Source organism: Erithacus rubecula (genome assembly GCF_903797595.1).
Source record: "Erithacus rubecula genome assembly, chromosome: 3".
In the NCBI taxonomy this organism is placed as follows: domain Eukaryota; kingdom Metazoa; phylum Chordata; class Aves; order Passeriformes; family Muscicapidae; genus Erithacus; species Erithacus rubecula.
The window spans coordinates 25,338,805-25,366,565 of record NC_136689.1 but is presented as its reverse complement, the minus strand read 5'-3'; the positions used below and the strand labels follow the sequence as shown (position 1 = coordinate 25,366,565).

Sequence of the window (27,761 nt, the reverse complement as noted above, 5' to 3'; positions counted from 1 at the left end):
AAGATTTACTCCTACTGAGTCTTCTGTTGTTTATCCATTTCAGTTGCTCCATCTGCCAGACCATCTGCCTGCCAGTGACCCCATTTCTTTCCCCCACCCCCATTTGTGTTGCAGGTCCATACGTTTCGAGGTCCGCACTGGTGTGAATACTGCGCCAACTTCATGTGGGGTCTCATCGCTCAGGGAGTGAGGTGTTCAGGTATCACTCCAACATTTCCTCCCATTCTCCTGGAATGCTCACATCTGTGCCACCCCAGCCTGTGCTCCCTCCAGGAGTGGAGGGCTGGGATTTCTTTAAAGAACAAAGCAGGAAATCCTCCCATAGAAGTTAGAGCATTTTCATTTGCCTCGTTAGCTGGTTTCGAAATGAAGCCATCAGCCCTTGGTTGCTGAGTTGCATCCTCTACTAGAACCTTGGTCCTGTCTGTGCCTGTGCCTGCTGTATACATTCAAACTTGCTCTTTATGATTGAGTTATCCCTGATGTTTTTATGTCTTGAGATGCAAGCACTGGAAATGGCAAAGCCAGCCAGCAACGAGGCTTCATAACTTCTCTTTTTGCTACCAATTGCTGGGAAGTGCCTTTGTCTGCAAAAAAAGACTGCCACCTGTTTCCCATAAAAATACCATGCATTGCTGCAAGCCTGAAGCATCCCACCTCAAGATAAAAACAAAAAATATGACCTTCATTTTCCAGGAGGGATTGGTTTTCTGGTGCCTGTATTGGCATTTTAATGATGCCTTAATTATTTTAAATTTGTTTGCTTTTTTGTGGAAAAAAGATTATCTTGCAAAAATCCAATAACCATCACATCATGAGCTTTTGGATTCAGCAAGTGAATTAGTATTTGTTGTATTACAAATGGATTTTTGTAACTTCTTTCTACAGATCTGAAATAATTTCAAAAAATTGTTTGTATTACCTTTCCCTGCCCTGACCTCCAGTCATTCCTGATCTCAGGCTGGCACCAAACACATCCAGTCCTGACATCTGCCTTTCATAGACAGAGGAGATTGTTACCTAAAATTAATTTAGACCACAGTTTGGAGGATCAAAATAACTTTCACAAATGCAGGGTTTTAGTAAGTGCAGTCTCAGCTTCTGCTACATCTTTTCTGTCTGAAGCTGAATAGTGGTAGCACAAAGAATACGAGAAGGACATTAAAAAGGAGGAATAGTAGTTCGCTTTTCAAGATATTTGATCTTAAACACAAGTGTGCAAAATCTGACCTCCCTAATGCACAGCACTGTATTTGTTCACATACATAAAATATGAAACTTATGAAAAGGCATATTTATTTAGCATGAAACATAATACTCTCCCTCATAAAATTACCAGCATTTAACTCTAAGTAGACAGATGCATTTAAATTTAACTTCACATGCCTGGAGAGCAGCACTGAACACAATGCAGGCAGGATCCTAACTACAGCTTCCCACATTTGTTTAGATTTCACAAATAATGTATTATTCAGTAATAACTGTATGGAGAAACACACAAAAACCTACCCAATTCTATTAAATTCTCAGGTGTACTTATGATTTTGCTTGATTAATATTTTATAAAGTATAATATTGAAACATACTGCAAGTAAGAGTCCTGTTTACATTTTTAATAGCTTAATGTTAAATTATCTCAAAGGGTCATCAGTGATAAATGTGACTGGGAAGGCATTAAAACAGGAATCAGAGTTATATAAGACAGTGCAACTCACATGGTTGATTTACTGAAACTTATAAATTCATTTGGCTGAGTACTTAAATATATTAGAAAAATTCAGTTTGTGCAGGTGAAGGTGATGGTTAAACAGAAACTCACCTGTGCAAGTGAGGGCAGTATTTGGCTCTGGAGTAAGACAGCAAGAACTATTTTTAAAATTAATCACTTTTTACATCATGCCTCTCACAGCATTTTATATGCCTGATCTGACCTACAGGCTAAGCCACAGGGGGCACTTAGTCACCAGTGGAGTGATGAGACAGGGCTGGGGAGTCTGCTGATGTGGCAGAGTGAGCCAAAATGTGACACAGGAATGTGGAAGGGGGAGTGAGGCATGGAGACTCCCAGCACTGTCCCAGTTGGAGTGCTCAGGTGAATCTTAGGTTCTCCAACCACGATCAGTGCTAAGCCACATGACAGCTAGCAAAAGACAGTCACTACTGTGCCAACTTTATTTATGGCTAATCTAAAATACCCAGAAGTTAAGTCTCACGTGTTTAAATGCAACACCTTGAGCTATGTGTCCAGTAATGAACAGACCTAAACTGCACCAGCAGTTTCCTTCAGCTCAGAGGAGTGTAAGGGACATCCAGAGTTTTTAAAGCTTTTTGACAACCCTGCTGAAGTTTACTTTTCCCACCATGAGCTTTTTACACATTTTCTTCCTCATCCTGCTCATAAATTGTTAGACAAGACCTATCAGCATGACATTAAGGAATTTAAGGGTTAACCTGGCTAACTCTTCTTGCAGACTGTGGGTTGAACGTACACAAGCAGTGCTCCAAGTACGTGCCCAACGACTGCCAGCCAGACCTCAAGAGGATAAAGCGAGTCTACTGCTGTGATCTCACCACGCTGGTGAAAGCCCACAACACCCAGAGGCCCATGGTGGTGGATTCCTGCATCAGGGAGATCGAAGCAAGAGGTTTGTGTGCTTGGGAGAGCAGCAGGCACAGTGAAATGAGGATGGGTTGAATTACATGCTAAGATAGAACACAGTGCTGTGCACACTGAGGACAGGATGAGAAAAGGGGTGTTTCAGTGTAGGTGATGCATTGCTTTGCATTAGCTAGTAAAATTAAATCACGGCATTCCTTAATGCAATTCCCTGAAATGCTTTCTGAAAACGTGTCAAAACATGTATTACATTACACTTCTGAAAGGAGTGAGCTTTAAAGTGAACTTTTAAGCTCACGTTTGTGTGTCTTTTTTCATTACTTTAACATACCTAGGGACACATCCAATTTCAGAGTAATCAGTTTAAATCAAATGCATTTTTAATAGCCTTTACGGACATTGTGGGCAGGAGAACACCAGTGACTGGAAGTGACTCAGACAAGCGAGGTCAGGGGCTGTGGTGTTCTGTGGTAGGACACGAACTGCACGGGTTTCTCACGATGCTCGGTCAGTGACTGATGGATCCTGTGGCACAGGCAGCATGTCACTGCCAAAACTCAAGCTTGTGACAGGTTTTTGGTAAGCAAATGTGTGCTAGATTGAAGGAAAGCCATACTCCCTTCAATAACCATGTATCCCCTCTGTAATATTCATGTCTTTTTCCTTTGGATAGCAAATGTGTATGTTGTGCTGCCAATAAGCCAAATTTTCCTGTTAGTCACAGCTTCAGCACTGGAATCTAATAATGTTGAATTCATGGCATTCCAGTAATCTGCATAGCAACACACTGATACTAGCCATAGGGATTTCAAACCCACACATCATCTACTGAATTGACTCAAAGACTTACTAGTAAATCCCCTGCACTGTTCTGTAAAGCCCCAGCAGGATTATATCATCATTGCAGGGACAAATGGAAAGAATAGTATGGACTAAGACAGAAGAGCTTTACTCTGATGATATAGCAGGAAGCTACATTGCATTTGAGATCTAATCACTTACTTGTACATTTATTGATTGAGATAAAATCTGCTGCCTGCTCTCTGTGTTTTCAGCATCTTTAGATTTCTTTCCTTAATTGCCATAGAACTATGAAAGATTCTGATTTTGTTCTTAAGAAGACAAAGAACAGTGGAACTTATAAGTAGGTTGGCACAGTGCATAGTTACAATAAGGGATTTTGGGATTGAAATTATTAATGTGTGTGTAATTTGGCTTGCTCTGCTGAGCTGCTCTGCCTTTAATGTTGGTGTGGAGAAATGGGGGGAGAGTTGTGCAAGCAAGTAGATCTCTTGTGGTGAAAGAACTGCAGAAAGGATGTACTGATGTGGGGAAGAGATGTATCCATCACATCTATCAGCTGTGTATAAGTAAAAGCTGACAGCAAAACAGGAACCAATTGTGCTCAGGGAAAGGCAGTCTTTTACTTGCATTGCTCTTTATCATTGGGCAACTGGTAAAAGGAAGGGAGACCTCTAAAGCTTTATTAATTATAGTCAAATCCAGGAAAATCTCCTACATAAAATGAATAAACCATAATAACATCACATGCCTCACCATTAGCAAATTGCAGTGTTTTTTTCCTAACACAATCAAATCAACCATATACCTAACAAAATCAGAAAGTATAAATTCTAGAATGCTTTAATCCTTTAAAAAAAATTTTAAATCGTCTTGATCTTTCCTTAACTGCTCCCAAGTTTTGCATTACAAGTAACATTTTGCTACACTTTGTAGGTCTGTTGTTCTTGCTTTATTGTTCCTAAGCCTAAATACCTGCAGGTTACTGAAGCTAAGTTAACAAGAACTTTTTGTTTCAGGTTTAAAGTCCGAGGGCCTCTACAGAGTTTCAGGCTTCACTGAGCACATTGAGGATGTGAAAATGGCCTTTGATCGAGGTACACCATTTTTTAATCTTATACAGTTTTAATCTAAGCTTTCAGTTCTAGGACATTTCAGATCTTTCAGGGTTTATATATGTACTATGGTAATGAAACTGACATATAAGCAGGAGTACAGAAAGTAACCTGTCTTTTCTGACTTTAAAGTGATCTGTAGTCCTTTCCATAAGAATAAATTATGTTTCATAGTTGGAAGGAATAATTAAATGTGAAGTACTAGTGTTTAGAAGCTTAAGTGGGGGAGTGGATGATTGCTCAACCTAGCTGCACAGCCTAGGGTCTTAGTTGGAACCAGGGGAAAGTTGTTAGTACTGTCTTTAATAGACTCAATACTTTACAATGCAATAATCTATTTATGAGTTTAAGGACCAGGAACTCCAACTAGGAAGTCCTTTTGCATGAAGTCTTGTAGAAAGCACTGCACCACTGTGCACATCATTGCACAACAGATGAGAGGGGCATTGAGGAGATCAGTTGTGCAGCATATTGAGAACTAACCATTAAAACACTGCCTGATTGCCATCCTCATAGCCCTTCTGAATTGATTGAGCTGATCATATTGGTTCTGGTTGTGCACACAATCTTTGCACACAGGACTAACTTTAAGTGTGTATGTAAGTGAGCACAGGGTAGGGCCTCCAGTAGAAAATACCTTTGTAAGTACATTTAGGAAGTCCAGCTAGAAATTGGCTGTTTTAATCCTGAAATATCCTTTAAAAAATAAAGTATATATTAAAATATGCAGCTAGATGCTGCAGTTGTCAACATATACATACACACATAGGTCAGCCACTCTTTGGGCCAGAGAGATGCACAGTGACATGACTGCTATCATGGCAAGATAGTGTTCCACATGTGCCACATGAAGCAATGATCCTGGGAGGCTCACAGTCCCCACAGGTCCCATTCTGCTCCCTGCTGGCAGATCTGGCCTGGTAAACTCTTCTTTTCTGTGTGTTAATTCTCCTCTAAGTGCACCAATCTGGATGAAACCCAGCAGGAAAGGCACAGGTTGTAGAGGGAAGAGTTGGAAGAAAGCAGATTTAAATTTATGTCTGAGCATGACTTCAACACTGCTGCAGCAGTAGTTCCTGCAAAGCAAATGGTTTGAACCACTGGAGCCACTTCAGTTTATTGCCTATTTATTAAGTATACTCCCAACATAACTGACAGCAATACACTCTTGGATTAGACCCACAGCAGGGAAGAAAGTGTGATTTACAAAGGTAGCAGCACCTAGAAACAGGAAGAGGAAGGTGACTAGCAGTATTAGATTTCCAAAGGGAAAAAAAAAGCATGGGTAAACATGAAAGCTGAGGAAGCAATAACAGACTTTGTATACAAAGCCTGTGGGGAAGATCATTGGGCAGAAATTGACCAAAATCTCTATCTTCTTTTTTTTTTAACAGTTAAATGAAGGGAAATGGCTGAAAAAGCAAAGAGTTTTGCCATAAATATAAAAAGGCATGAATAAAAGAAGGAGAATAAAGAGCAAAATCTTGTTATGGGCTAGAGAACTAGAGTATTGCAGAGATCAGAATCTGACAACTTTCAACACTTTCCTGTTTTGAAAATGTTTTTTCCCTGAACTGGGGTGGAAAAGGAAGATGAGTTGAGAGTTTTTACAGGAAAGGATTTAAAGAAAAACAAAATGGTTTTGGGTTTTTTTTTTGTTCTGACTTGTGGGCTGTGCAGCATGAAGATTGTTGTCAGCTGGTAGAAGTTTGAATTGGCAAGACACTTCCAAACTGAGATCTCAGGCCCTGCTTCCCTGTCAGATCCATACAGAGACAGGGATGCCACCCTCTCTTATGCATCCCAGCCACATAGGTAGGAACACACTGCTTTTCTGTTAACTCTTCTCATACTAGAAGTGAACTATCCCAGGAATGAGGGTTATCCCATTCTCTGTCCCAGCTGAAAGATCTGGGAGAGAAAGGATCTGAGTGCCAGCTGGCAGGTCTTGTCTTCAACACCACCTGGAAGTTTTCTGTTCATATTTAATTTTCTGCCCAGAAAGTGAAGTTTGTGAGGGTTTTATAAAATTCATGTTTCCACATTCACTACAGGAAATTACCTTAAAAAAAAATAGAGGAAATTAAAATTACAAGAAATTAACTTTTTGGTGGGGAGAGGATAGTCAAAGGAGATGCTGAGAGCAGGGATATGAACCAGAGAATAGAACTCTTAGTCTAATTGATAGTCTTGGCACACTACTGGAGGATGTACACTAGCCAGGAATAAATTTCATTTAACCATTTTTCACTTTTTAACCACCTGAAAGCAAGGCTTTGAAACAACCTTCTAATAAGAGCAGAAAACATTAGCTAGTTTTATAAATGGAAGTTGCAGAGTTTACAAGAAGGTTTATCTTATATAAGAGCCATTATAAGAGCATATAAGAGCTATATATAGCCATTGTATGCCTACAATGGCTGCCCATTGTTTCTCAGTCAGTCCCCAGGTACCTGGATAAAATTCCAGGACACTTTCACATCTCCAGAAATACAGCATTTAAGAAAAGGGTTGGAAAACAGACAGGCAAGGAGTCCTCCCATTTTAATTCACGGGATACATCCTTCAAATAATGCAATCAATGTTCTGGTTCCAAGCTCCTCATCAAGCCACAGGGGCCAGCAGGATACAGCAGGATACAGCAGGATACAGCAGGATGAGGCATGGGAGCTGACTTGGCCAGGGGAACCTCTCCTGCTGATCTCATGAGCAGCTGAAGGGGTGCAGTGAAGAGCAGCCAGCCCTCCCTCTGACTAATTCTGCCTTGACAAAGAGGCAGTCACTTGGTGCTTCCAAAGAATTACAGCAAGCACAGAAAAAAGCTACCAGCTCCAGAAGAGAATAGCATCCCACATAATGCTGCTTGGGCCAAATGTTGCTGGGATAGTTGGTTTTAAAAAAGGGTAAAATTGGTCCTCATCTGATTTAAACTGCTTTCCAAAGCCCAGGCAGTGTAAATACCCCTACTGTAAATTAGCATTAGGCTCTCTGAGGCGTTGACAATGTTCCATTTTAGTGATTTTTGTAATGAGAAGGAGGGGAATAATGTGGATTTATTTAATCTGGTGAATGTTGGTGCTGTAGAATGACAGTTGCTCTCTGTCAGCATTGTTGAGCTGTGGCGTCGTGGCATCCAGAGAACACCCATTGTGTATTTCATCCACAGAGCTGCCATTGTCACCACCACATTCTGTCCCCCCACTTGTTTGTACAACTGGCTGGTACAATACACTTGCTAAAAATATTATGCTGTTAAATATTACATGAGTCCTTAGAGGCATCCTAATTCATACTCTTTTGCCAGTGCAGCTGAAAACCTGTCAAATGCCAAATCCAAGAAAAAACAAAAAGAAGCATGCTAGCATAGTAAAGGTTGTGCAATAAAAGAAACATTTGGGAGAAAGGAACTTAAATAAAATCTAATTCAGTATTCAGAGGGCATGGGTGAGGCTTTAAGAATGAAATACTTATTCTATTTCATTCTCTAATGAACTATTGATAATTTCTATGGCATCCAACGTCAGCTGAAACCTTTAAGGAAAAGAATAAAAACTTTCTTTTTCTTGAGATATTCAAATTTCAACATAATGAAACAAAATACATTGAGATTCTAACAAAGAAAGACAAATTATGGGGTTTGCAAAGCTGAAATTGGCTACGTGTTTGTAATCCAAAATATAAAAAAAAATCTATATTAACATATGGATGCTGCAATGATACTGAAAATACCAACTACAATCTGAAATAGTTCCTGTATTGAAGAGTGAAAAAAAATTATTGTGGTAATGCAGAAGGTACCATGTGAACCACATGTAATTCATATAAGCATACACACACCAATCCTTACATATTTGCTACAAAAATGTGCAGGGTGTATTACAACAGATGTATTGCTGGGCTCACTTTAAAATAAACTTCAGTGCATTTCCAATGGATGTGTATTTGTCTCTGAAGAGAAGAGCAAAATCTTTGACTCAGGAATTCATAATTTTTCCTACAGTAAGCACATATGTAAATAAGAGGTATGTTTGAAGTACATTGCAGTTTGAAGTACCCCAGGCTGAAGTGCCCCTTTCAGGAAGCTTGCTGGGCTTCTTTGTAAAAGTCCTAAATAAATAACACTTGCACTTAGTGTACTGGTGACCTGGATAATAGATGTAAGCTTGTGCTTTGCTGTATCTGTTGTGGTGCAGCTGCTGGCTCCTTGGAGGTATCTGTTTTCAGTGCAGCATTTGGAGTGCTCAGTGTCCATCAATTAAATAGAGCTCTTCACACAAAGCTTTACAAGACTAATGCTGCCATGCCTGGAATGTGTGGATTAAACAAAAGATTGGGGCAGTGCAAACATCCTCCTAGGGCTTATTGATGCTGTATTAAATTAAATGCTGATGGATGTGTTGAGACTGCTCAGATGCATCAAGAAAGGCTGTTTGTTTTAAACACTTAAGCATATAATCTCCTCTTGATGAGAACATGTAGTGCTATTAGTCTTAATGAGAATTATGTGCATACATTGGGCAGGACGTATGCCTGCAAGATTAATGCCATAAGTTTGTATAAAATGCCTGCAATCAATATAAACTCTTTTACTGTTCTGTGAAAGCCTTTATCTCCATCTTGGATGCCATGTATCAAGCACCCCCACTCATCTGTCTGTATCAGGGCATGTCCACAAGCACTGTTACTGTGACACAAGCAAGGCAATGGCTCTACAACATGTCAGCACCTTGGTGCTAATAGCCCAAGCTTGTGCCTGCACCTCCTGGCACACAGCAAACCCCTCTCTGCTGCACAGGCAGGCAGAACCTTGCATCACCCCATGCACTGTGTGCTCCTCACCTGCCCTGAGGGAAGCGTAGCATCCTTAGCTGAAGGGTGGGAAACAGGGACTGCAGGTTGTAACTCATGTCCAAGAAGCCTGAGGTAAAGCTGGGGGTTAAATCCAGACAGCCACACCCCCTACTTGAGCATCTTTCTACTGCAAGACCTCCAAGATAGACAGAGCCCAGGAAGGGAGGACAGCAGAATTTCTTGATATGGAGAAAAGTGTGGGTATGAGGTTACTTGGTAGTACAAAACTGAGGTAGTCATTTAAACTTGAAAAATTACAGTGATCCTGCCTTGCTGCTACTTTTTGTAATTTCACTCATTGCAAGCCAGGACTTCCCTGCAACACCTGTAAACTTCAGGGTCATGGATTTAAAAGCACTTTGTAATAGAGTTCTGACTAACTGTTATATTGTGGCAAACAAAATGTTTGCCTTTTTAGATGCATAATTCATCTGTTTAGCATTTCATCTGTTACAATTATCCATATTAATTTTAAAAAATGTGATGCACATTTCAGAATAATTGTATAGGTAAATGCCTTAGCATGTCTGTTTAAATTCAGATCTTTGCTATAAATAAATAAGTCTAACACTAAGACATTAGAAGATAGCAGAAAACAAGGCAGCTTTCTTTTCAGCTAATCGCTATAGATATGTTGGTACAAGATGTGCAAGATTTGGATGTTCTTTGATTTTTCTTACTGGTCTCCTGAGGGTCATTGGAAATTTATGTTATTTCTCTATGCTTCTCTTTCACCAAGTGGAGATGAAAAAAATGGTTCATACTCCTTTGCACCTGTCTGCAGATGGAAAATCTGATGTCAGAACAAGTTATTAATAGCTTAGTTTCAGTGAATAAATGGGCTAAATGCAAGAAATACATTATTAACATGGTTTTTCATCCAACATTAAAACAGTATGTTTGAGGTGGTACACTGCAGATATGGATGCTGTAATCACCAGCCCTTCCAGCAAGCAAATAAATTGTTTACTAAAACATAAAGAAACTACCATTCCTCATTGGTAGCAATATATTCTCATTTAAGCCTTCCAAAGACTTTCAGGTTGATTTTCTTGTCAGGTTGCACACAATAAATCTGACTTAAAAGTCTAGCCTTGCTTCTGTCAAAATTAGGATGATTTTAAACAGATTTCTTCCTCCTTTTCTAGATGGTGACAAGGCTGATATTTCTGCCAGTATTTATCCAGACATAAACATAATTGCTGGAGCACTGAAGCTATATTTCAGAGACTTGCCAATTCCTGTGATCACCTATGACACCTATTCCAAGTTCATAGAGGCAGCAAGTAAGTATTGCTTAGCATTTGTACCAACCTTTATTCGCATTTAGCATCCATAAAGCTGTCCACCTTAAAGGAAAGGATGGAAAAAAGCCTGGAAAAGTGGCTGCTGTCTTCATTCCTTCTCTGCCATGTCCTTTATTCACATGAAGCTTTTGCCTGATTGTTCATCAGATGGGATATCATGCAAGTAAAAAAGATAAAAGTAAATGTATGGTATCAAAATAACTGACTAGTATCAGAAAGTGTGGTTTCAGTATCTTTTTGTATGTCAAGATAAAAAAAAGAGTGTAAATCCTGTTCAGATTTTTAGAGGGAAATTGCCAAACAATTTTAAATGAGCACTGATGCTCAGTATTATAGGTATCTTTGCTACCTACATATTTAAATACATTGAGAAATCTGGAAGTAATTCCATGTCATTTCAATCTCTAACTAAATCTACATAAACAAGCATAGTAACCTAAAGTCATTTATCTGCACTCTCATCCAGTTTTGAGGGCTAATGGAAATAATCTTTTGCAATATTTTAAAGGGACAGTTCTGGGCAGAATAGCATTGTGAGACACTAAACAAAGCTTGGGTACTGTACCTATACAGAACTGTAGATAGAGCTACAGACCATGGAAATAACTCCTGAGCAGTCTTTGGTGCTGATTTCTTTTTAAAACCTTTTTTTTCTTTTTTTGAGTATGCAGAAGTAGTTGATAAGAGTCACATTTATGAGTGCAATATTTATCCTTGCTAGCACAGTCAATGGCTTGTAAATGATTCCATAATAATAAGTTATCTTCCTGATTTATTGCTGTGTACACATGGAAAGCCCTATTGACATTAATCCTGTTTGGTGTTTTTACAGAAATCTCCAATCCTGATGAACGACTAGAAGCAATACATGAAGTGTTGATGTTGCTCCCTGCTGCTCACTACGAGACACTTAGATACCTAATGATTCATCTCAAAAAGTGAGTTAATTGACACACAGGGTAATTCTTGAAGAGCTTAACAACTTGCTGCTTTGAAAGAGAAATATTACAGAAAAGTCCTAATAAAGCTTCCATTAGGGCACTGCCACTAAACCAATAATGCTACAGATAAGTAGGCCAGCTGTTTGTATAAGTACATATAAGCTGTGCACTTACATAGCATAGATCCTTTGGCTGGCATATTATTGCAAACCTTTTAAGAGTTAATTGACATTTGTCACGCTTCTCTGAGGCAGATAATATCTGAAAAATACTGAATGGTGAGATGTGCTGCTGTGAGGCAGCACTTGAACATGCTTTGCTTCTGCCACCCCTTACCTCCTGTTTTGTCTTCTTGAACAATAACCCTAAAAGGAAAGAGCTGTCTCTTATGAGTTGTTTGCTCACATCACAGTAAGCCAAGAGTCAAGCAGGGCCTATTTTTACATGACTAGTAAAAGTAATATAGATCCCAGTTATATCTCTCTTGGTTTTAAATGTGTTCTGTCTCATTTCTTTCCAAAGCTTCTTTAGGCATATATAAGACATCCATGAGGGGCTTCATAAAGCTTCAGAAGGCATACAAAACTTTCAAAGTGCCTAAATTTAATTTTTTAAGGTGCCTAGGAGTGTACTTACAAGTTTCCCAAGTTTTTAACTAGGTACCTAGAAAAATTAAGGGCTGCTCCAGAGAGGGTCCATCACTTACACTCATTTCAAGCAAAACTGTTTTTCAAAACCATGCTAACTCTACTTTGCTGCTTTGGGTATTTACATGTCTCAAGAAGTCTCCTTTGTAAGTTTTTAAAAATTGAAGCTCAGTACAGACTGGTGCTGTCATCTCAAAGCAGGCCTTCATTTATGGCTATATTGCCTGAGTTATTCCTTGTCTCTGGACAAGGAAACAACACAAAAAGGCATAAGGGAACAATAAAGCTACTGACCTTCCATTCAGAAAATCAGTGATCTCTTCTTAGTTGCACTATTTGCAACACAGTCATAAATGAGGAGTACTTCCTGGGTTTCATCTGCACTATTCTGCACTATTAATGCCAACCTAAAAAGACCTCAATTCACATAAAGCTCCATCAGAGAACTTTTGCAAAGTGCATTTCATGCTCTATCAGGTTCTCATTATGCAGAGACTTTTCCTCATTTTGAATCAGCTCAGGTCATTGCAATTGAGTAATTTTTTCCACTTGATGGCACATTACCTGGGCATGCAGGAGCTTCTTTGGACTCTACAGAAATGAGATGTGCAAATACCCACTCTTGTCAGTACATATGCATGGACAACTGATGATGACTCACATTAGCTTTTAAAAAGGCCTGTGGAGGCTGTAGAAAAGTGATCTGCACACAGAATCAGTACTTTTATGTCCTGGCAACAAATTTTTAATATACATGTATGGACTTGCCTTCCTGCTTCTCAAGAACTGCAGTCCAGACTTTGGTTCAGCTGTTGAGCTGAACTACTGATGAGGCAAAAAGAGTCTGAAGTGTTGATTAGGCTTTCTCTCTCAAATATCTGCATTTGTAATGCAATGTCATGCAATGAGTTTCCTCTTCATTCCCAAATTGTAGCTTTTGGTGTCTGCATGGAAATCAAGCACACATCAGTTCCTGTAGAGAATCTGTTAGAGAGATCTGAATGTGAAAGAGGAAAGAATTATTAAGGTTCAGACTTATGCTGTTCTGTAGATTAAACACAGAGTTCCAACTCTCTAGGCCTCTTCCTGCATGGATAAAACATAGACCATATAAGGGAGTTTGTGTAAGGACTGCAGGGTCACAAACTCTGCACCACTGCTGTCTCAATAGAAAAGAAACTCCAGAGTTTTTGTTAAAAGCACAAGAAAATCCAGCAGAGGACAACATCAGCAACAAAAAATGAGCTTGACAGTCAATTAGTTACCTTTCTGATAACTTTTTGCCCAAAATTGAAGGAAACACAATGAGCATGGGCATCACCCCTTTTGGTGAAATACATACAACTCCATCCACACTGACATTGCAGTCAAGCTCTGAATCTTCTCTGTGTTCACCCCAGCTGTGCAGCAAGCCCCACACTCCTGAACAGAGGTGCTAGTGAGATCTGTGTAGCTTTGCACAGCTGTTGAACATCTGTGCTGCATATGCACAGAGGGAAAGCAGAGTGTCAGACACACACTTGCACAGAGGTGGCTTCAGCTTTGCAGCCTTGGTTTGTCTTTGCTGCTTGCAAAGCACAGAAGATGAGGATGTATCTGTGAGTAGGGGCACTAATGGATTTCTGTCCTGAAAGCAAAGAGGAAGAGCATTTTCTGTGACAGAGCCATTCTTTTCAGAGGGATGACATTAGAAGCAAAACCAAGTCATATGAGTACCTTGCAAACAAGGGAAGACCAGAGTACTTCTGGTTTCAGCCACTTTGTTCTCCCCTGATGGCATGAGTGAATCCACTCTCAATGCCCAGCTGGAAATTGCTGTGATTAGGGAAGGCCTCAGCTGTTGCCAGGACAGGTGTCTCCAAAACCAGATGTGCTTCACCCTGGCAGAGTAGTTGCATGAAGATGTGAAATTTCCCAGGCTGTACTTCTGACAGGAAATGTCTGATCAAGGACCAAGGATGGTGGATGGATCAAGGGACTGTGGCTGTCCTACACTGCAGTGCAAGAGCACTCTCAGGACTGAACTCAATGTGCCACTCAAATAGGACAGCACTGATCTGATCCAGTTACCTGGAGAGAACCCTTGAGAACACCTGGCATTTTCCAGCAGGCCTGACTGATTTTCCAGTGGCTGACTTCTCTCTAGCTTGGCCAATCCTTGGTGGCCCTTCTTTGCTCCAGCCAAAAGCAGTCCATCTATTCTTGTATTTACGTTATATGACCTATTTCAGCAAACAAAACAGCCCAGCTCTTCCCTGAAGTGCCTCTGCTCTCTGTCAAGGATAGATGGCATTTATAGCAGCCTGATTTAAGCAAGCCACCTCTCCAGGCAGGTGCAGCATTCAGCCTACTCCCAAAGTAGTTGGAATCACTCAGCTCCTGGTTGGCCTGAGGCAGCCAGCAAGGCAGAACATCCATGTGAAGGGGTGGATTCCTGCAGGCTGGAATCATGTCTGGGAGCATCAGTCGTCTTAGGAAAATTTGTGCCTGTGTTTGTGGAGCACAGCCACCCCCCCATATGATACACACCAAGCACAACCTGCAGACAACTGCAGTTACTGTAGTGTACAGCACAGTTCCATACATCCTCATTTCAATCATGATTATGCTTTTTAAAAAGGAAATACCACTAATTCTTACACCCTAACAGACAGCCACATGGAAAAGAGAGGTGTTTAAAGGCACTAAGAGTCACAGTCCCACTGTAGCTCCATTGTACTGGTTGTGGAAACAGTTATTATATTGAGATAATGTAAAAATTGTTACTGAAGAAAGTCTATGTATCAGTACTTGGTGTGAAGCAAGACTACAGAGAAAGATGTAGATATTCTTTTTTTCTGGGAAGTAAGCAACTAATTTTTTTTTTTTTTTTTTAGGGTTACCTTGCATGAAAAGGACAATTTTATGAATGCTGAAAACCTGGGAATAGTGTTTGGACCTACTTTAATGAGACCTCCAGAGGACAGTACCCTTGCTACACTGAATGACATGCGGTACCAGAAGTTAATTGTGCAGATTTTAATAGAAAATGAAGATGTTCTCTTCTAGTCAGAGAGGCATATCTTCAAAGCCATTTGTTTTAAGATAATTAGTCTGAAGGAAAAACATTTCTTTAAATTTTTTTAAACAGAAAGGAAGAGTTCCTTGACTGCACTTCAATTTCTGCAAAGTTGCAGATGGATGCCAAAATGTTTAGGGAAGGCCTATGTCTCATAGACATATGCCTCTTTGTAGAAGGGAAAAAGAAGGTCAGAAAAAAATCCTCTCACCTTGTATCTTTTGCCTTGCCTCAGATGTATATTTGTTTTGAGAAGTTTCAAACAATTTTATTGTTAACTTATTAAGAAACACAAAACGTATTTTAATATGGCTAGAGAAGCAAAAAGGTACTTAATCAGTGTTACTTGTATACACCTATACATTTCCTTCTTCATGAGACATAATTATATATGTCAATTGTGAAACAGAACCTATATTATAAAGATATTTTTACTTTACCTAGCTGAAAGAATGGCATTTTATTTTAGCAAACTATAAATCAATGCGGTGCATTGATTATTTTCACGTAATTCTTTCTTGTGTTTTTGCTATGATATATTCAAAACAATTGCCACTAATGCAGTATTATCCTGACATACCTCTTCCATTGCAAGTGTTTTAAAGGAGAATACCTTTCTTGTGCATATTTCAGCTTTCCTTAGGTTTCTTTGCATTTAGGCACTAGCATCCTAGGATTGTGCACTTCCAGCCATTTGCTATTTCCCAAAACATATAGTATTTTCTCTCCTTTTTTTTTTTTTTTTTTTCTCCCTCTCATGTAAAATATGGTCTTGAGAATTTTATAAAAGTCCTGGTGATAGTATCAGTTTCACATGCCAGATTTTTCTTGGATTACAGTAATATATAAATTACGTAATGCTGGGACACTGGATATTTTCTGGCCTTGAAAGTCAGCACTTTTTTGGGTGAATGATGAAGGATTTGGTTTTTCTGTAAAAACTGAGTTATGTTTTGTCATGTTCCTCTATTTATAAATGTACAGTAAATCTGCTGAAATTGTAGGTATTTATCTTGAATGTGTTTCCTGATGGTTTGTTAAAAAAAAAAAAAAAAAAAAAAAAGAAAGAAAGAATGTGTAGGACATGTGGGAGCTGGTAAATTTAATTATTACCAAATTTTAATATTTTTCTCCCCTCACAAACATTGACCTACAGAGTTCATAGTCTAACTGCAACTTATTCCTAATGTTAAAACTGTTTCTCAGCATGACATGTTTGCAAGCATAGAAAATCAACATACTTTACTACCAAACTCAATTTTCAGTACAAAAAAAATTCTAATACTCCATCATCTTGATCATTTGTATCATATGATTGGTAACTCAGTGATGCAGTTTCCTGAATTATTTCAGGGAGCACATGTTTCTATTCAAATTGAAAAATATGTGTAACTATGATAATGAAGAGAGGTAGAGAGTATGAGTGTAAATTTGTTGTCTTCTAGAGAAATAACTAAGGGCTAGATAGATTAACCCAGATTGCAGAGCTAAATAGTCTGAGTTCCCAACACTTCTATCTTCCATAGATCCTCCTGCCTTGTACAGGACTATTTGTTGTAGGTTATGTACTACTTAATACTGTCATAAAAATGATCTGGAAATGGTTTTATTTTGTGAAGTGAAATATGCTTTGTAATTTATGATAGTGTAAATGGAAGGAAAAATCCCATTAAATGTGTTAAAAGAATTTTGGTGTCTGTCACTGACTACAGGATAAGCTGCCAAACAAAAATCAATCGCTAATTACCATTCTGACATTGCTGGAAACTTTCTGGCTCAAAAATTTAGAACAATTTTACTGCATGTTACTTACAGTTTCAGGTTGGCACTTGGTTGCCCATGCTACCACAGCCAAGCACATGCACACACTTATTTTCACAGACCACCTTGAGCCACACTATGCAAAACTTCAAGCAAGCAATGAATTCCAACATCAATCTAATCAATATCCGTGAATCAATGCCATCAGAGTATTTATCCACACTCCTGAACACAGACATTTGACTAACAATGAATTTCTTTATTTTTTTCTGTTCAGTTCCATTATGAGTTGGGGTTTTTTTTTGGTTTTTTTTTTTTTAAGTTAGTCTCATAACCTGGAATCTCCAACACGTCCCATCTTAAGGATTTGATAACAGTACAAGGCAGTGTGCCTAAAAGTACTCAAGCTTGGTGTCTGGAGAGAACAAGTTTTTAATCTGTTGAACAGATGACTGATTCTGCATCTTAAAACACAAATATCTACAAAATTGTTCACATTTCACTTGGCTAACTGATGAGCTGAAGTCCAGCATCCTCGGGGCATACTGAGCACACAGCTCACACCTCGTTGGTGCCACCTTGTGCTGTGCCTGCTTCATCTCTGGTGTCAGACTGGCTGTGGCCATCACTGCTGCACCTGGGGTTGAGCTGCATGGCTGAGGTCACACCATTTCAGATTCACCATCTGAGGAAGTAAAAAGGCAGCAGACCTCCCTCTGCAAAACTGAGTGCTGAGACAGTTGAAGAATCATGTTTACCTTTAACAGAAACCTATAATCCAGTACCCAGGGGAAAAAATGGGTCTGACTGGATTAAACAAATCCTTCCTTTTGCTTCAAAGCATTCAGCAAGAGCATGATGACTTATCACACATGAGGCACTAGCAGTGAGTAGTAAGAGTGCTTTGAAAGATGCTCCAAGAGGCTGTGTGTGAGCCCATGTAGCTTCCCTGCTAGTTCATTTCCTCTCCAGTGGAACCCAGTTCTGCACCTCTGGGAGCAGGTGAGACACTGCTGTGTAATTGCAGTTAATCCTGCCTGCAGCCAGGTGTTCAGCAGAAACCTTGTTCCAGCTATTGGAGAAGGCCTTTGGTGAAGCAGCAAGTCCCCTCCTGCAGTCACCCACTCCAAATTTCCATCTGCCATACAACTATCCCTATGTTCTGGGTGCCACTCTGTACACCCTCACAGCAGCTGGGGTGAGACAACTTGCCTTCCATAAAGCAGAAGTGTCTTAGCCACAATCAATGAAATATTACATCAAAGTTGTATTAGTGGTTTGTAAGGTTGTAGCTTTCCAGAGTGCCATGGAACAGTTGAAATCTCTCCTTTATACTCATCTTTGTGAGACTCATTGCTGTCAGGTTTAAGTGTTTGGAACCCACCAAGGAACTGAGTAAAGGAATTGTTTTTTGACACCACCACGCTGGAGACAAAGCAGCATGCTCTGTCTCTGTCAAAGCAGACACATTCTGAGAGCACACTGGACAGGGAACTGTCAAAGGGTTTCCTCAAATGAGACACCAATTCTGGGCTCCTCCACCCAGACACCAGTTGCTGACAAATTTATCTCTCTCCTGCTGTCAAATATTCTATTGGAATTTGACAATTTATGTAGAAGTTACCGAGGAAGAGTTTGGGGGGGAAAGGGAGGGGGAGAAAGAGAAACAAAGTACATAGTAAGGAAAACTTTTTTTAACATGAAGTTACAAAGTACAAAGAAGACAGAGCTTTGTTCTCAACTCTCTGCTTTGCAAGCTGAGGTCAGTTTAAGCTACAAAACAGGTCTAACAGAGCACAAAGCTGGGTGAATTGGAACCACATTCATTGTATTTTTAAAGAAGAGGTAAGACTACACTTTTCACCACACATAACATTCTCAAAACTTACACAACAGTGAGTCTTATTGACAGAGAGTGCTGCAGGGGCACTTAGCCTAAGACTCTGGGAAAGAATGTATCAGGTTTGGGGTTTCTTCTGAAACAGGGTTTTTGACAGACCTGGGATATATACTACTGGGAAATGTAGTACACAGGAGGGAGAAGGGATTGCAGGTGTGGTATTGGGCTAAACTCTGGGCTTAGTGGACCTTGGAGAAGTGCTGGGAATACCTGGAGTAATAAATAGCTGGACTGAATTACAGAATCATAGAACAGTTTGGGTTGGAAGGGACCTTTAAAGGCTATCTAGTCCAACTCCTCTGCAACCTCCCTGCAGGAGCCTGTCTGACCATCTTCTTATCTCTTATTGACAAGTACAGAGTGAATTTCTGCATAAAAGAGAGGAAAATATTGCAGTGCCAATAACCCCCCTACCCATAGCCCAGGACTGAAAGCACAGAAACTGAGGAGGGAGGTAGTTGACAAACACTTAGGCAAGAAGAATGCCATCTAACTGGATCTTCAAAGCAGAATTACACTGCTATCCCTACAGCTATGTAAAGGGAATGAAGAGACTATAGGGCTAATTAGAGATAAGGGGGAGAGCATCAATGTGCTTTATGTTCTTTAGCTGTAGAGATTAACTCCTTGATTAAAAATAATGGTTAAGATTCAGAAATCTGAACCTTAGGGAACTAAGATTATTGCTGAATGCTCCAGGGCCTACAGATTCAGGACATCAGTGGATCTTATATGGGGGCCATACTTTACATTGTCTTTCTCCAAAGGCTTGGTGTTCTGAATATAACTATGTTGATGCTACTGGTAGTGCCAGGACTGGGCATCCACAGCCTGAAGGACATGGATTGTTGCAGGATGTTTTAAGGACTGCAGTTAGGAAGAAAGCTTGTGTCAGATGGAGCAAGTGCTTTGTAAGCTACAGTAGGAATGAACAGCTGCTTATAAGTAGAGAAACTGTCAGGGTTCAGTTTGCAGCAGATTTGGGGATGGCACAAACCAAGGTTGCCACTGGAAGCAGCTTTCATTGCAGGGCCTGAAAAGGTGCCAGTCTAAATATTATCTCTTTTCTTGAAAGTATGAGCCATTTGTTACCACTAAAAGGAATGTTAGAATGAGGAGTAGGGTTAGCTGTAAGATTTGGAACTGCATATCTTGAAGAGCATAAACTGCTGCCAGCCATATTTGAAAATACCTTAATTTCTGTTCTACTGTAGGGCACATATGATCAATGTGCATTAAAATCCATATTAATTACCACATGTTGCTGCCCAAGAACTTCAGGAGACTGGACTCCATAGGTATCCATAACATCCATAGGTAACAGTTAGGATTAGGTTATTAATCCAAATAGTGAGGATCCAGTATTGTCACTGCAAGGAGCACAGTATTAGGAATAGGGATTATATCAATAAGGGGCTGTTGTTCATGTGGGATTTTTGTTGTTTCAGACACGAGTGTCACAGTTACAATTAAAGCAGGAATTAGGGACAGACCTTAGGAATCTAAAGCCTTAAAGACTGAGTGGTCCCCAAAGTTGTGAAAACTTCAGCATGTTGGTATCACTAATGATCAGCTCCATCTTTCCTTACAATGTGTGGATTCTCTGTTAAAAATAAGGATATTGGATGAACAGATGACTTTGCAAGGCCTTCAGAGCTAGGAAGGGCACTGGTGTCAATATTCACCATATATAACAACATTTTTCTGATCTGCTGAAGCAATATTACCTTAGTTTTAGCTTCAGATACTATAAGGGTGAAAGAGAAGATAAATTTTAAGAGTTTGGGATTCAAATAATCAGACTGAGTTTGCTGCTGAACATACAAATGTTAGAATAGGGCTGGTGTCAGAGGCTGACTGGGAAACAAAAATTTGAGGAGCTGTGTTTATGGTCTGTTTTGATGAAGTTTTGGGCCTTCCTTGTAGTTATGGGTGTTCTAGGTTTCAGAATCTGTTGAGTTCTGAGACAGATTTATTCATGCAGCTGAACTTAATGAGAATAAGCACTAGCACTAAACTACAGCACTAGTACCCTTCACAGAGCTACCTTAGGGCCCATATAAATAAGTATATTGTCTGCCCTAGTATTGGAGGTAAAATCAGAAAACTCAAGACTACAACTGTGTCAGTCAATAAAATGGAGTCAAGGCAATCATGCCCTATCCATATTACATTGTACTTAAATGAGGTCCTCTCAAGGGCCCACAGTGTCACCTGTGGCCTTTGAGACTCATTTTTTTTCTAGAGGCACTGGTTCAAAAATTGTGCAAGGGCCCATTATAAAAGGGTTGGAGTCCTCCCTTGTGGTTATTATGGTAAAAACTAGGGTTTGAGATGCTGCTAGGACATGGAAATCTAAATCTACAAGAAGCTAAGTTACTGGCTAAGTTACTGCTGAATTGGCAGCTCGACACAGTTGTTTGTGTGCTCTTTTCCTATACACAGAGGCCCATTAGTTTACATTAACATAACATTTAGGCTCTGAGACTTAGAAGTTCCAAGAACTTTTATTTAAATGCTGAATGTGCCAGCAGGTATCATTGCTGCCTATTTTTTTTTTTTTTTAAGAGTTTAATTGAAACTTGAAGATACAAACACTGAATATTGCTGGGAATATGGGGACCTCTGCTCTGCTCTTTTCAGTTAGAGTGAACATGTCCTTGGCCTTAACATTAGTATTTGAAAAACTCAAGTTTCAATCATCTAGTATATTTCCTGGATGGTCTGGGGTTTCAGGTAAATGAGAGCTCTGATAGCAATATTCACTAGTGTGTGTTATGCTCCTGGGGGTCCCCTTGGTAGAATTGTAACTGCATTTAATACCAGCTTTAGAAGCCAAAGGGTTCCATGGTGCTGGGAAGGCTGATGTCTCCAGTGGACCACACCTCTCTGGTCCTGCCAGCAGAGTTGGATCCCCTCAACACAATTAGATAAGGGTGTGGTTTGGCAATCCAAGTTTTCCAGAGCTCAGTTTCAACACGAACAGAGTAGGGTCTGCAAAGTGTGGAAAAAGGACAGTGGGAACTGCTAGAAACACTATATTTTTTTTTTTTTTTGTTGTTCACTGCAGGTAGAGTTAGGGGTTGTAAATAAAATTAGTTTGAGGACTGACATTAAAATCAGTCTTTGAGAATCTAAGTGTTGAAAATATCAGGATATTTCTGAATTTTGGATGGCCAGCAGAATTATGAAGAAACTTATGTCAATATGGTCCAACTGTACCCAAAAGGAGCATGTTATAATGTAAAAAAAAGGCCCTACCCTTTTATTTTGCAGTGTACTGGGGCATCTGCTAGAATCCTGCACAGACACTCTAGCTGGGACTACAAAATCCCACAGCTTTTTATCCCAGCCTCCTGCAAAGACAGGACAGAATTTAACTGCAGCAGTCTTATTAAATGAATGTACTATCCAACTTCCATGAACTGAAATAGACAATATGTTATTTATTTTTCTGTTTAAATAAACACTGTAAATTTATGTAGACTGAAAGAATGCAACAAGTACTGTTGCAGCAAGAAAGGGAGAAAGTGTGCATTTTCACTGTCAGAGTTGTTTTTTTATAAACACTAACCTTAGTGACAGTCTTGTGGAACAGCATGTTGTGACTTTCAAAAGCAGAGCAGGTTTTGCTCTCCTCCTGCACCACCACAGACTCATGCAGGCAGCATCCTCCCACTCCCATGTCTCTTACAAAGCTTTCCAACCTGCTTCTCTCTTTTCAGTAGACTCTTTTCAGTAGACTCTGCTTTCAGTACGCTGTCAAAAAGGAAAAATCTCTTATTCTAGGACTCTTTGAAATGGGTTTAACAAAAAATCCACAGTGATTTAATGTAAATTTGTCATTTTGTGAGCTAAGAGGTCAGCTGTATGGTAATTAAAATAAAATAAATTCTAAATGTTTTGTATGAGCCTATTTGCAGAGTGGAAGTTATAAAAGACAACTAGTTTGGGGGTTTGTGTGTGTGTGTGTGTGTGTACGTGTTTTCTTTTGTGAAAAGGGCATTTAAAATAAAAACCATCTTCATTTCTACATAAATTCCCTTTTTCCCAGGCACTCCCCTGGGACACAAGATGGGGAGAGATGCTGGTGTTCTCTTTCTCTACAGATAAAAGTGAGCAGCAGAGCAGTAGGTCACAGTCTCAAGGAGAAACTCGACCCTGTGGTCTGCTGCTGTCCTTGGCCCAAGAGAGCCTGATGCCCTTGTGCTCTCTGTCTTGGAAAATGTTAGTTGCTTACTTGTTAGGAGGGAATGTAAAGGCCATCTTTTATCACTGGAAGTTAGTACTTTTTTCCATAGAAGAATTTTTTTGCTGTTGATTTAATTAATATGATAGACCATTTGGAGTACTTTCAAGTGTATGCTTCCCCATTCAAAAGCCTTTACCTTTGAAGAGGGCAATCTACAGAGTAAGTTAAGTGTCTGCCCCAGGCTCCTCTCCCTCAGTAACCTGCATTCACCAATTTCCATAGCTCTTATCTTTATGGGCTATTCAGCGAAGCTGCAAGTAGCAGAAGTTGATCTGCAAAAGAAGATGAGGCTGAAACATGATGCTTTCACAACACTTTGGCATCATCACAGGCATCCTTGAGTGGCTGACTGTGTAGTTGATGAGTAGGGCGTTAGGAATCAAAAGTGTATTACATGGCATAGTTCTCCATAGAATAAATCATCACTTTTAACATATAGTGTAGCACAAGCAAATATTTTTCTCCTTTCCCGGTGAATTAAAAAAAAAAAAAAAAATCGCAAAGTCGTTTGTATGGCTGTATATCCATCAGCACATAGAAAGTCTAAGTCCCAATACTAAGTCAATTTAAATACAAGTATCAGACTACACCGCGTGACCCACAGCGCCACTCAGCTTTTTAAAGAAGGGCAGTTAACCACAATTCTATTTTCTTCAAGGCTATAAAATACCCACCCACGCGCATCCATCACGTGCACAAACAAAAAGCAGTGATATTTTGTGCTGGCTACACCGCATCCTTCCACCGGATTTCACGGCGCTCCCTGCTCCTCTTCCCCGTCTCCCCACGTCCGGGTTTCCCTGCAGGTGACACCGACCCTCCTCCCCGGGCTCGGGGGCGGGGCGCAGGAGCCGGGCAGGTGAGCGGGAGCCGCCTGGCCCGGGGCCGGCCGGGCCGCCGCTCCGCCCACGGGGGCGAGCCCGGGGCCGGCCGGCACCTGCCGCAGCCCCGGAGAGCCCCGCACCGCCCGGCCGGCCCTTCCCCGGGGCAGCAGCGCGCTCCCGCAGCGCCGGGCGGCCGCCGCGGGTCAGCGTCGCCTCCCGTACCTGTTGCGCAGGGAGCCGGCGGGGCAGGGCGGGGAAAGGAGGAGGGTGGAGCGAGAGGAGCCCCATCGCAGCAGCCCCATCGCAGCAGCCCCAGGACGCGCCGGGCTCCCGGCCGCTTCTGGCGGGGAGGGAGCAGCCCCAAGGTACCGGTCCTCGGGTGTGCACTGGGTGCTGGGGTGGTGAGAGCGGGGAGCGGTGCCGCGGCCCGGCTGCGGGGCGTCATTCACCTGAGGCGGTGCGAGCCGCGCACGGAGGCGGGCGGCGCTCCCGAGCCGCTGGACGGGGCGCAGAGCGCTCCCCCCGTCCCGGGCGCCGGGCTCGCCGCCCCGGCAGCGCTCGGCTCCCCGGGGAAGCGGCGGGGCGCCATGCCCGGCTGCCAACCCGCCCTCGCCCTCTTCCCCCCCGCAGGCGCCCGAGATGGCGGACAGCGCCGCGGCCGCCGCCGCTCCTCGGCCCGGCGTCAAGGGCTCGGCGGGACCCTGGTGGAAATCGCTGACCAGCAAGAAGAAGCTCAAGGAAGCGGCGGTGGCCCCGCCGCACCCCGTGGCCAGCGAGAGCCCCGCCGACAGCCCCGGCCCCGACGGGCGGGAGGAGCAGCCGCCTGCCCTGGGCAGCGCCGACGCCGCGGGGAGCGGGGCCGGCAGCCGGCGGAGCCTCCGCGTGTCCCACTCGGGCCGCTTCAAGGAGCGGCGGAAGGTGCGCACCTCGCTGCTGGCCGACAGCCCCGAGGTGTTCGACGGCGGCGGCGCCCCGGGCCAGGCCGCGCAAGGGGCCGAGTAGCCCAGCAGGACCCTACCGAGGAGCTGCCGCTGGATGGGTGACAGCCGCAGTCACTGACTGCCCCACAGCTGGGCTTTCTCCCGAATTTGCCCCAAACCAGGACGAACCCGCGGGTGACATGTAGGCAGCGCTCCCGAGCCCCGGCCGGACGCTGCGGGGAGCCCGGCAATCGCGGGCTGCGCTACGTGAACACCGCCAATACCAATACGGGACCATGTGATTGTCTTTTTTAAAAACCACCAATAAACACCCCACTCCCTGTGCCGTGGTGAGCGGACTCAAAGGTGCTATCCCAAGGCCGATGGTGGGGTCTCTGAACCTCTATTGCCAGGAGCCGACGTGCTGACTCAGGTCTGCGACCCTGCTCCTTCTGGCTCTCCAGCCGAGGGGGGGCTTTGCTGCTTTCATCTCACGCTGTCTTATCGAAGGAGGGGGGGAACAAAGTGCTCTTATCTAATTTCAGGGCCGAGGACCTCTGGCGGTGCTGAAAGCTTGTCCTGCGTTATCCACACATCCTCCATCCCCCACCGGGTCAAAATAGACCCCCATGTCCCACATCACATTTACATGTGGGAAAGGCTGGTATTCTCCCTCTGCTTACTGGGTAATACTGAGCAGGTGTTTCAGAGATGGTCCCTCCTAGTTCTGTTACAGAGGGAGGCCCGTGTTCTCTAGCAATTCTTTACCCAGGGAATTCGTGATTTTTGCATAATCGGTGATAACTGGCATAATGAAGCTCCAATGAAGAAATTGTGGGATAAGATGTAATAATTCTTCTGGGAAATGAGACCAGGCCTGGAGAGCACAAGCAGGGTTATAGTTCTGATGTGGAAATAGGCTCGGGTACCACTGGAAGTGTTTACTGTGTCTGAGGCTTCTGAAGCAAGGTTAAGTGTCCCAGGATTTCTTCTGATGGTGAGATAGTGTGCTTTCACTAGAGTGAAAAATCTGCTCCCTCTAAGAGCTCTTGGGTTTTTGGACAAATAAATATAAGCCAGATTTGTACTGGTGTTGTGCCTTAAAGAGCAAAATCAGCTAGAAATACTGGGCAATTACATATTTCTTGATAATAGGTGATGTACAACAACTGACTTATTTATTTTACATGCATTCACAATATACTTTATATTGCTAAAATGGTTTTAGACTTTTTCTGAATACAAGATACTATATTGACAGGCACTGAGAATGATTTCCTAACAGTCAAGTATTATGCAGTTATGATTTTTATTTGATTGTAACTAATCATTTGAGGTCAATTAAAAAATGAAAAGTGACTGGAAAGGAAATAAGAACTGAGTTCCAGTTGAAAATATGGGTTAAACCAGCCACTGACAATCACTGAAATGTTGCACCAGATGCTGGGCAAGTGCCCCGTGGTTCAATGTGCACAATAATATGTAATGAACCTTGAAAGCTCCTGTGCAATAAACTCAGACAAGGTAGCTGCTGAGGTGCTCACTGGTCATTCACTCCTTCAGACTCTGGAACACAAGGACAAAGGGACTGTATCATCAAATCTATTTCCATGAAAGCTTTTTTTTTTTTTTTTTTTTTTTTTTTTTCTCCCACCCACTGTGTAGACACATGCTTTTTTAATTCAATTTAGCAAAACTACAAGATACTGGAATTGGACTGTCTTTTTATGTTTCTAACTCCATTCTGACCAAGCAAAGATCTGGGCTGGGGTGAGGGGAGCTCTTTAAGCTTTCTCCTCAGTGGTGCTTTTCTTATGGGAGGTCCCTTCAATCAAGGGACATCTGAAATCCTTTTCTTGAGAAGAAGGAATCAGAGCAAACTAGTCTTGGAAAAAGGAGGTGAGAGGGAAGGGGGAAGCTTTAAAAGCTGGCAACAGAGGTGAATGAAGAAGAACCATATTCCAGCTACAGTTAAGCCAGGATGGGATTGGGGGGGAAGGAGGCAGAAAGGGGTGGCTTTGCTGCCAGAGTTGTCATACTACCTTTGGAGGGCAAACTGCTCATGTTTATTTCAGGCAGAAATTGTCTGCCTCTGTTTATGTATGCTAAGGTCCAAAGAAATGTTTTTGTATGTGTGTGTGCCCAAAATGGAAGAACAAGTAAGCAGAAATTGCACTGATGCACTTCTTAACTCCTGCATCTGGTTTGGTGTGAGTTCTGTGAGGGTCAGATCCTCAGAACTAGCCAGAGGCTGGAGAATGAATGCAGACTAGTATTTCATATATCTCATGTAGATGCTTTTCTGCATTTTTAATCATTAAACTGTTGTGAAAATACAGGTTTCTTCTCTCTTCTGTACCTCAAAGCTGCCTTGTTCTACAGTGAACCTCTGTTTGCTCTTTGGAAAAGGCTCAGGTTTGTTTATTGCAAGTCTACCTGGGCACAAGAAACATCCAGTTTGAGTTTTATTTGAGAAGTCTGGTGTGCTGTTCAGATGGCTGCTGCTAAGATTCAATATCTGGCTAATATGTGACTAAATATTAGCCATGTCTTAATCCTTACCTATGACACTTTCATCTTGGAAATTTGGTTGGAATACAAAGTCGATAAATGCACATAAAATACTCAGCACTCCTCCATCTTTATCCTGACCTTGAGCTGTGGGAAGGAGACGTAATTCTATCTTCCTGCTCAGCTAAATCCTTGCTTCAATGAATATGATAGCAGCCACTGAAAAACTAGATCCATGAGAAAACGGGCTGGCTGC

The 27,761-nt window shown here is 41.7% G+C and overlaps 2 protein-coding genes and 1 long non-coding RNA gene across 4 annotated transcripts in view; 2 read left to right on the top strand and 1 right to left on the bottom strand.

The window, feature by feature from the left end:
• The window catches only part of CHN2 (chimerin 2), a 153,696-nt gene extending 136,672 nt beyond the window's left edge, over window positions 1-17,024 (top strand). The window contains exons 8-13 of the mRNA XM_079300156.1: window positions 115-199; window positions 2,472-2,645; window positions 4,438-4,515; window positions 10,533-10,670; window positions 11,524-11,629; window positions 15,156-17,024. Coding sequence (XP_079156282.1) covers window positions 115-199; window positions 2,472-2,645; window positions 4,438-4,515; window positions 10,533-10,670; window positions 11,524-11,629; window positions 15,156-15,327 — 753 coding nt within the window. The 3' untranslated portion in view covers window positions 15,328-17,024. The remainder of the gene's footprint in view (window positions 1-114; window positions 200-2,471; window positions 2,646-4,437; window positions 4,516-10,532; window positions 10,671-11,523; window positions 11,630-15,155) is intronic.
• Window positions 17,025-17,656: 632 nt separating this feature from the next.
• LOC306799331 lies at window positions 17,657-24,693 on the bottom strand. Of its 2 annotated transcripts, none has more exons than XR_013773578.1 (4): window positions 24,524-24,693; window positions 23,387-23,522; window positions 22,573-22,743; window positions 17,657-17,783 (listed from the first exon to the last, which is right to left on the bottom strand). It is a non-coding gene; the product is annotated as an uncharacterized lncRNA (long non-coding RNA). The 2 variants fall into 2 exon arrangements; XR_013773579.1 differs by lacking the exon at window positions 24,524-24,693 and adding an exon at window positions 23,925-24,027.
• On the top strand, window positions 24,308-27,332 carry PRR15 (proline rich 15). Its single transcript, XM_079300170.1, has 2 exons — window positions 24,308-24,439; window positions 24,705-27,332. The coding sequence occupies exon 2, from the start codon at window positions 24,714-24,716 to the stop codon at window positions 25,074-25,076; it is 363 nt and encodes a 120-aa protein (XP_079156296.1). The 5' UTR covers window positions 24,308-24,439; window positions 24,705-24,713; the 3' UTR covers window positions 25,077-27,332.
• Window positions 27,333-27,761: the final 429 nt, after the last annotated feature.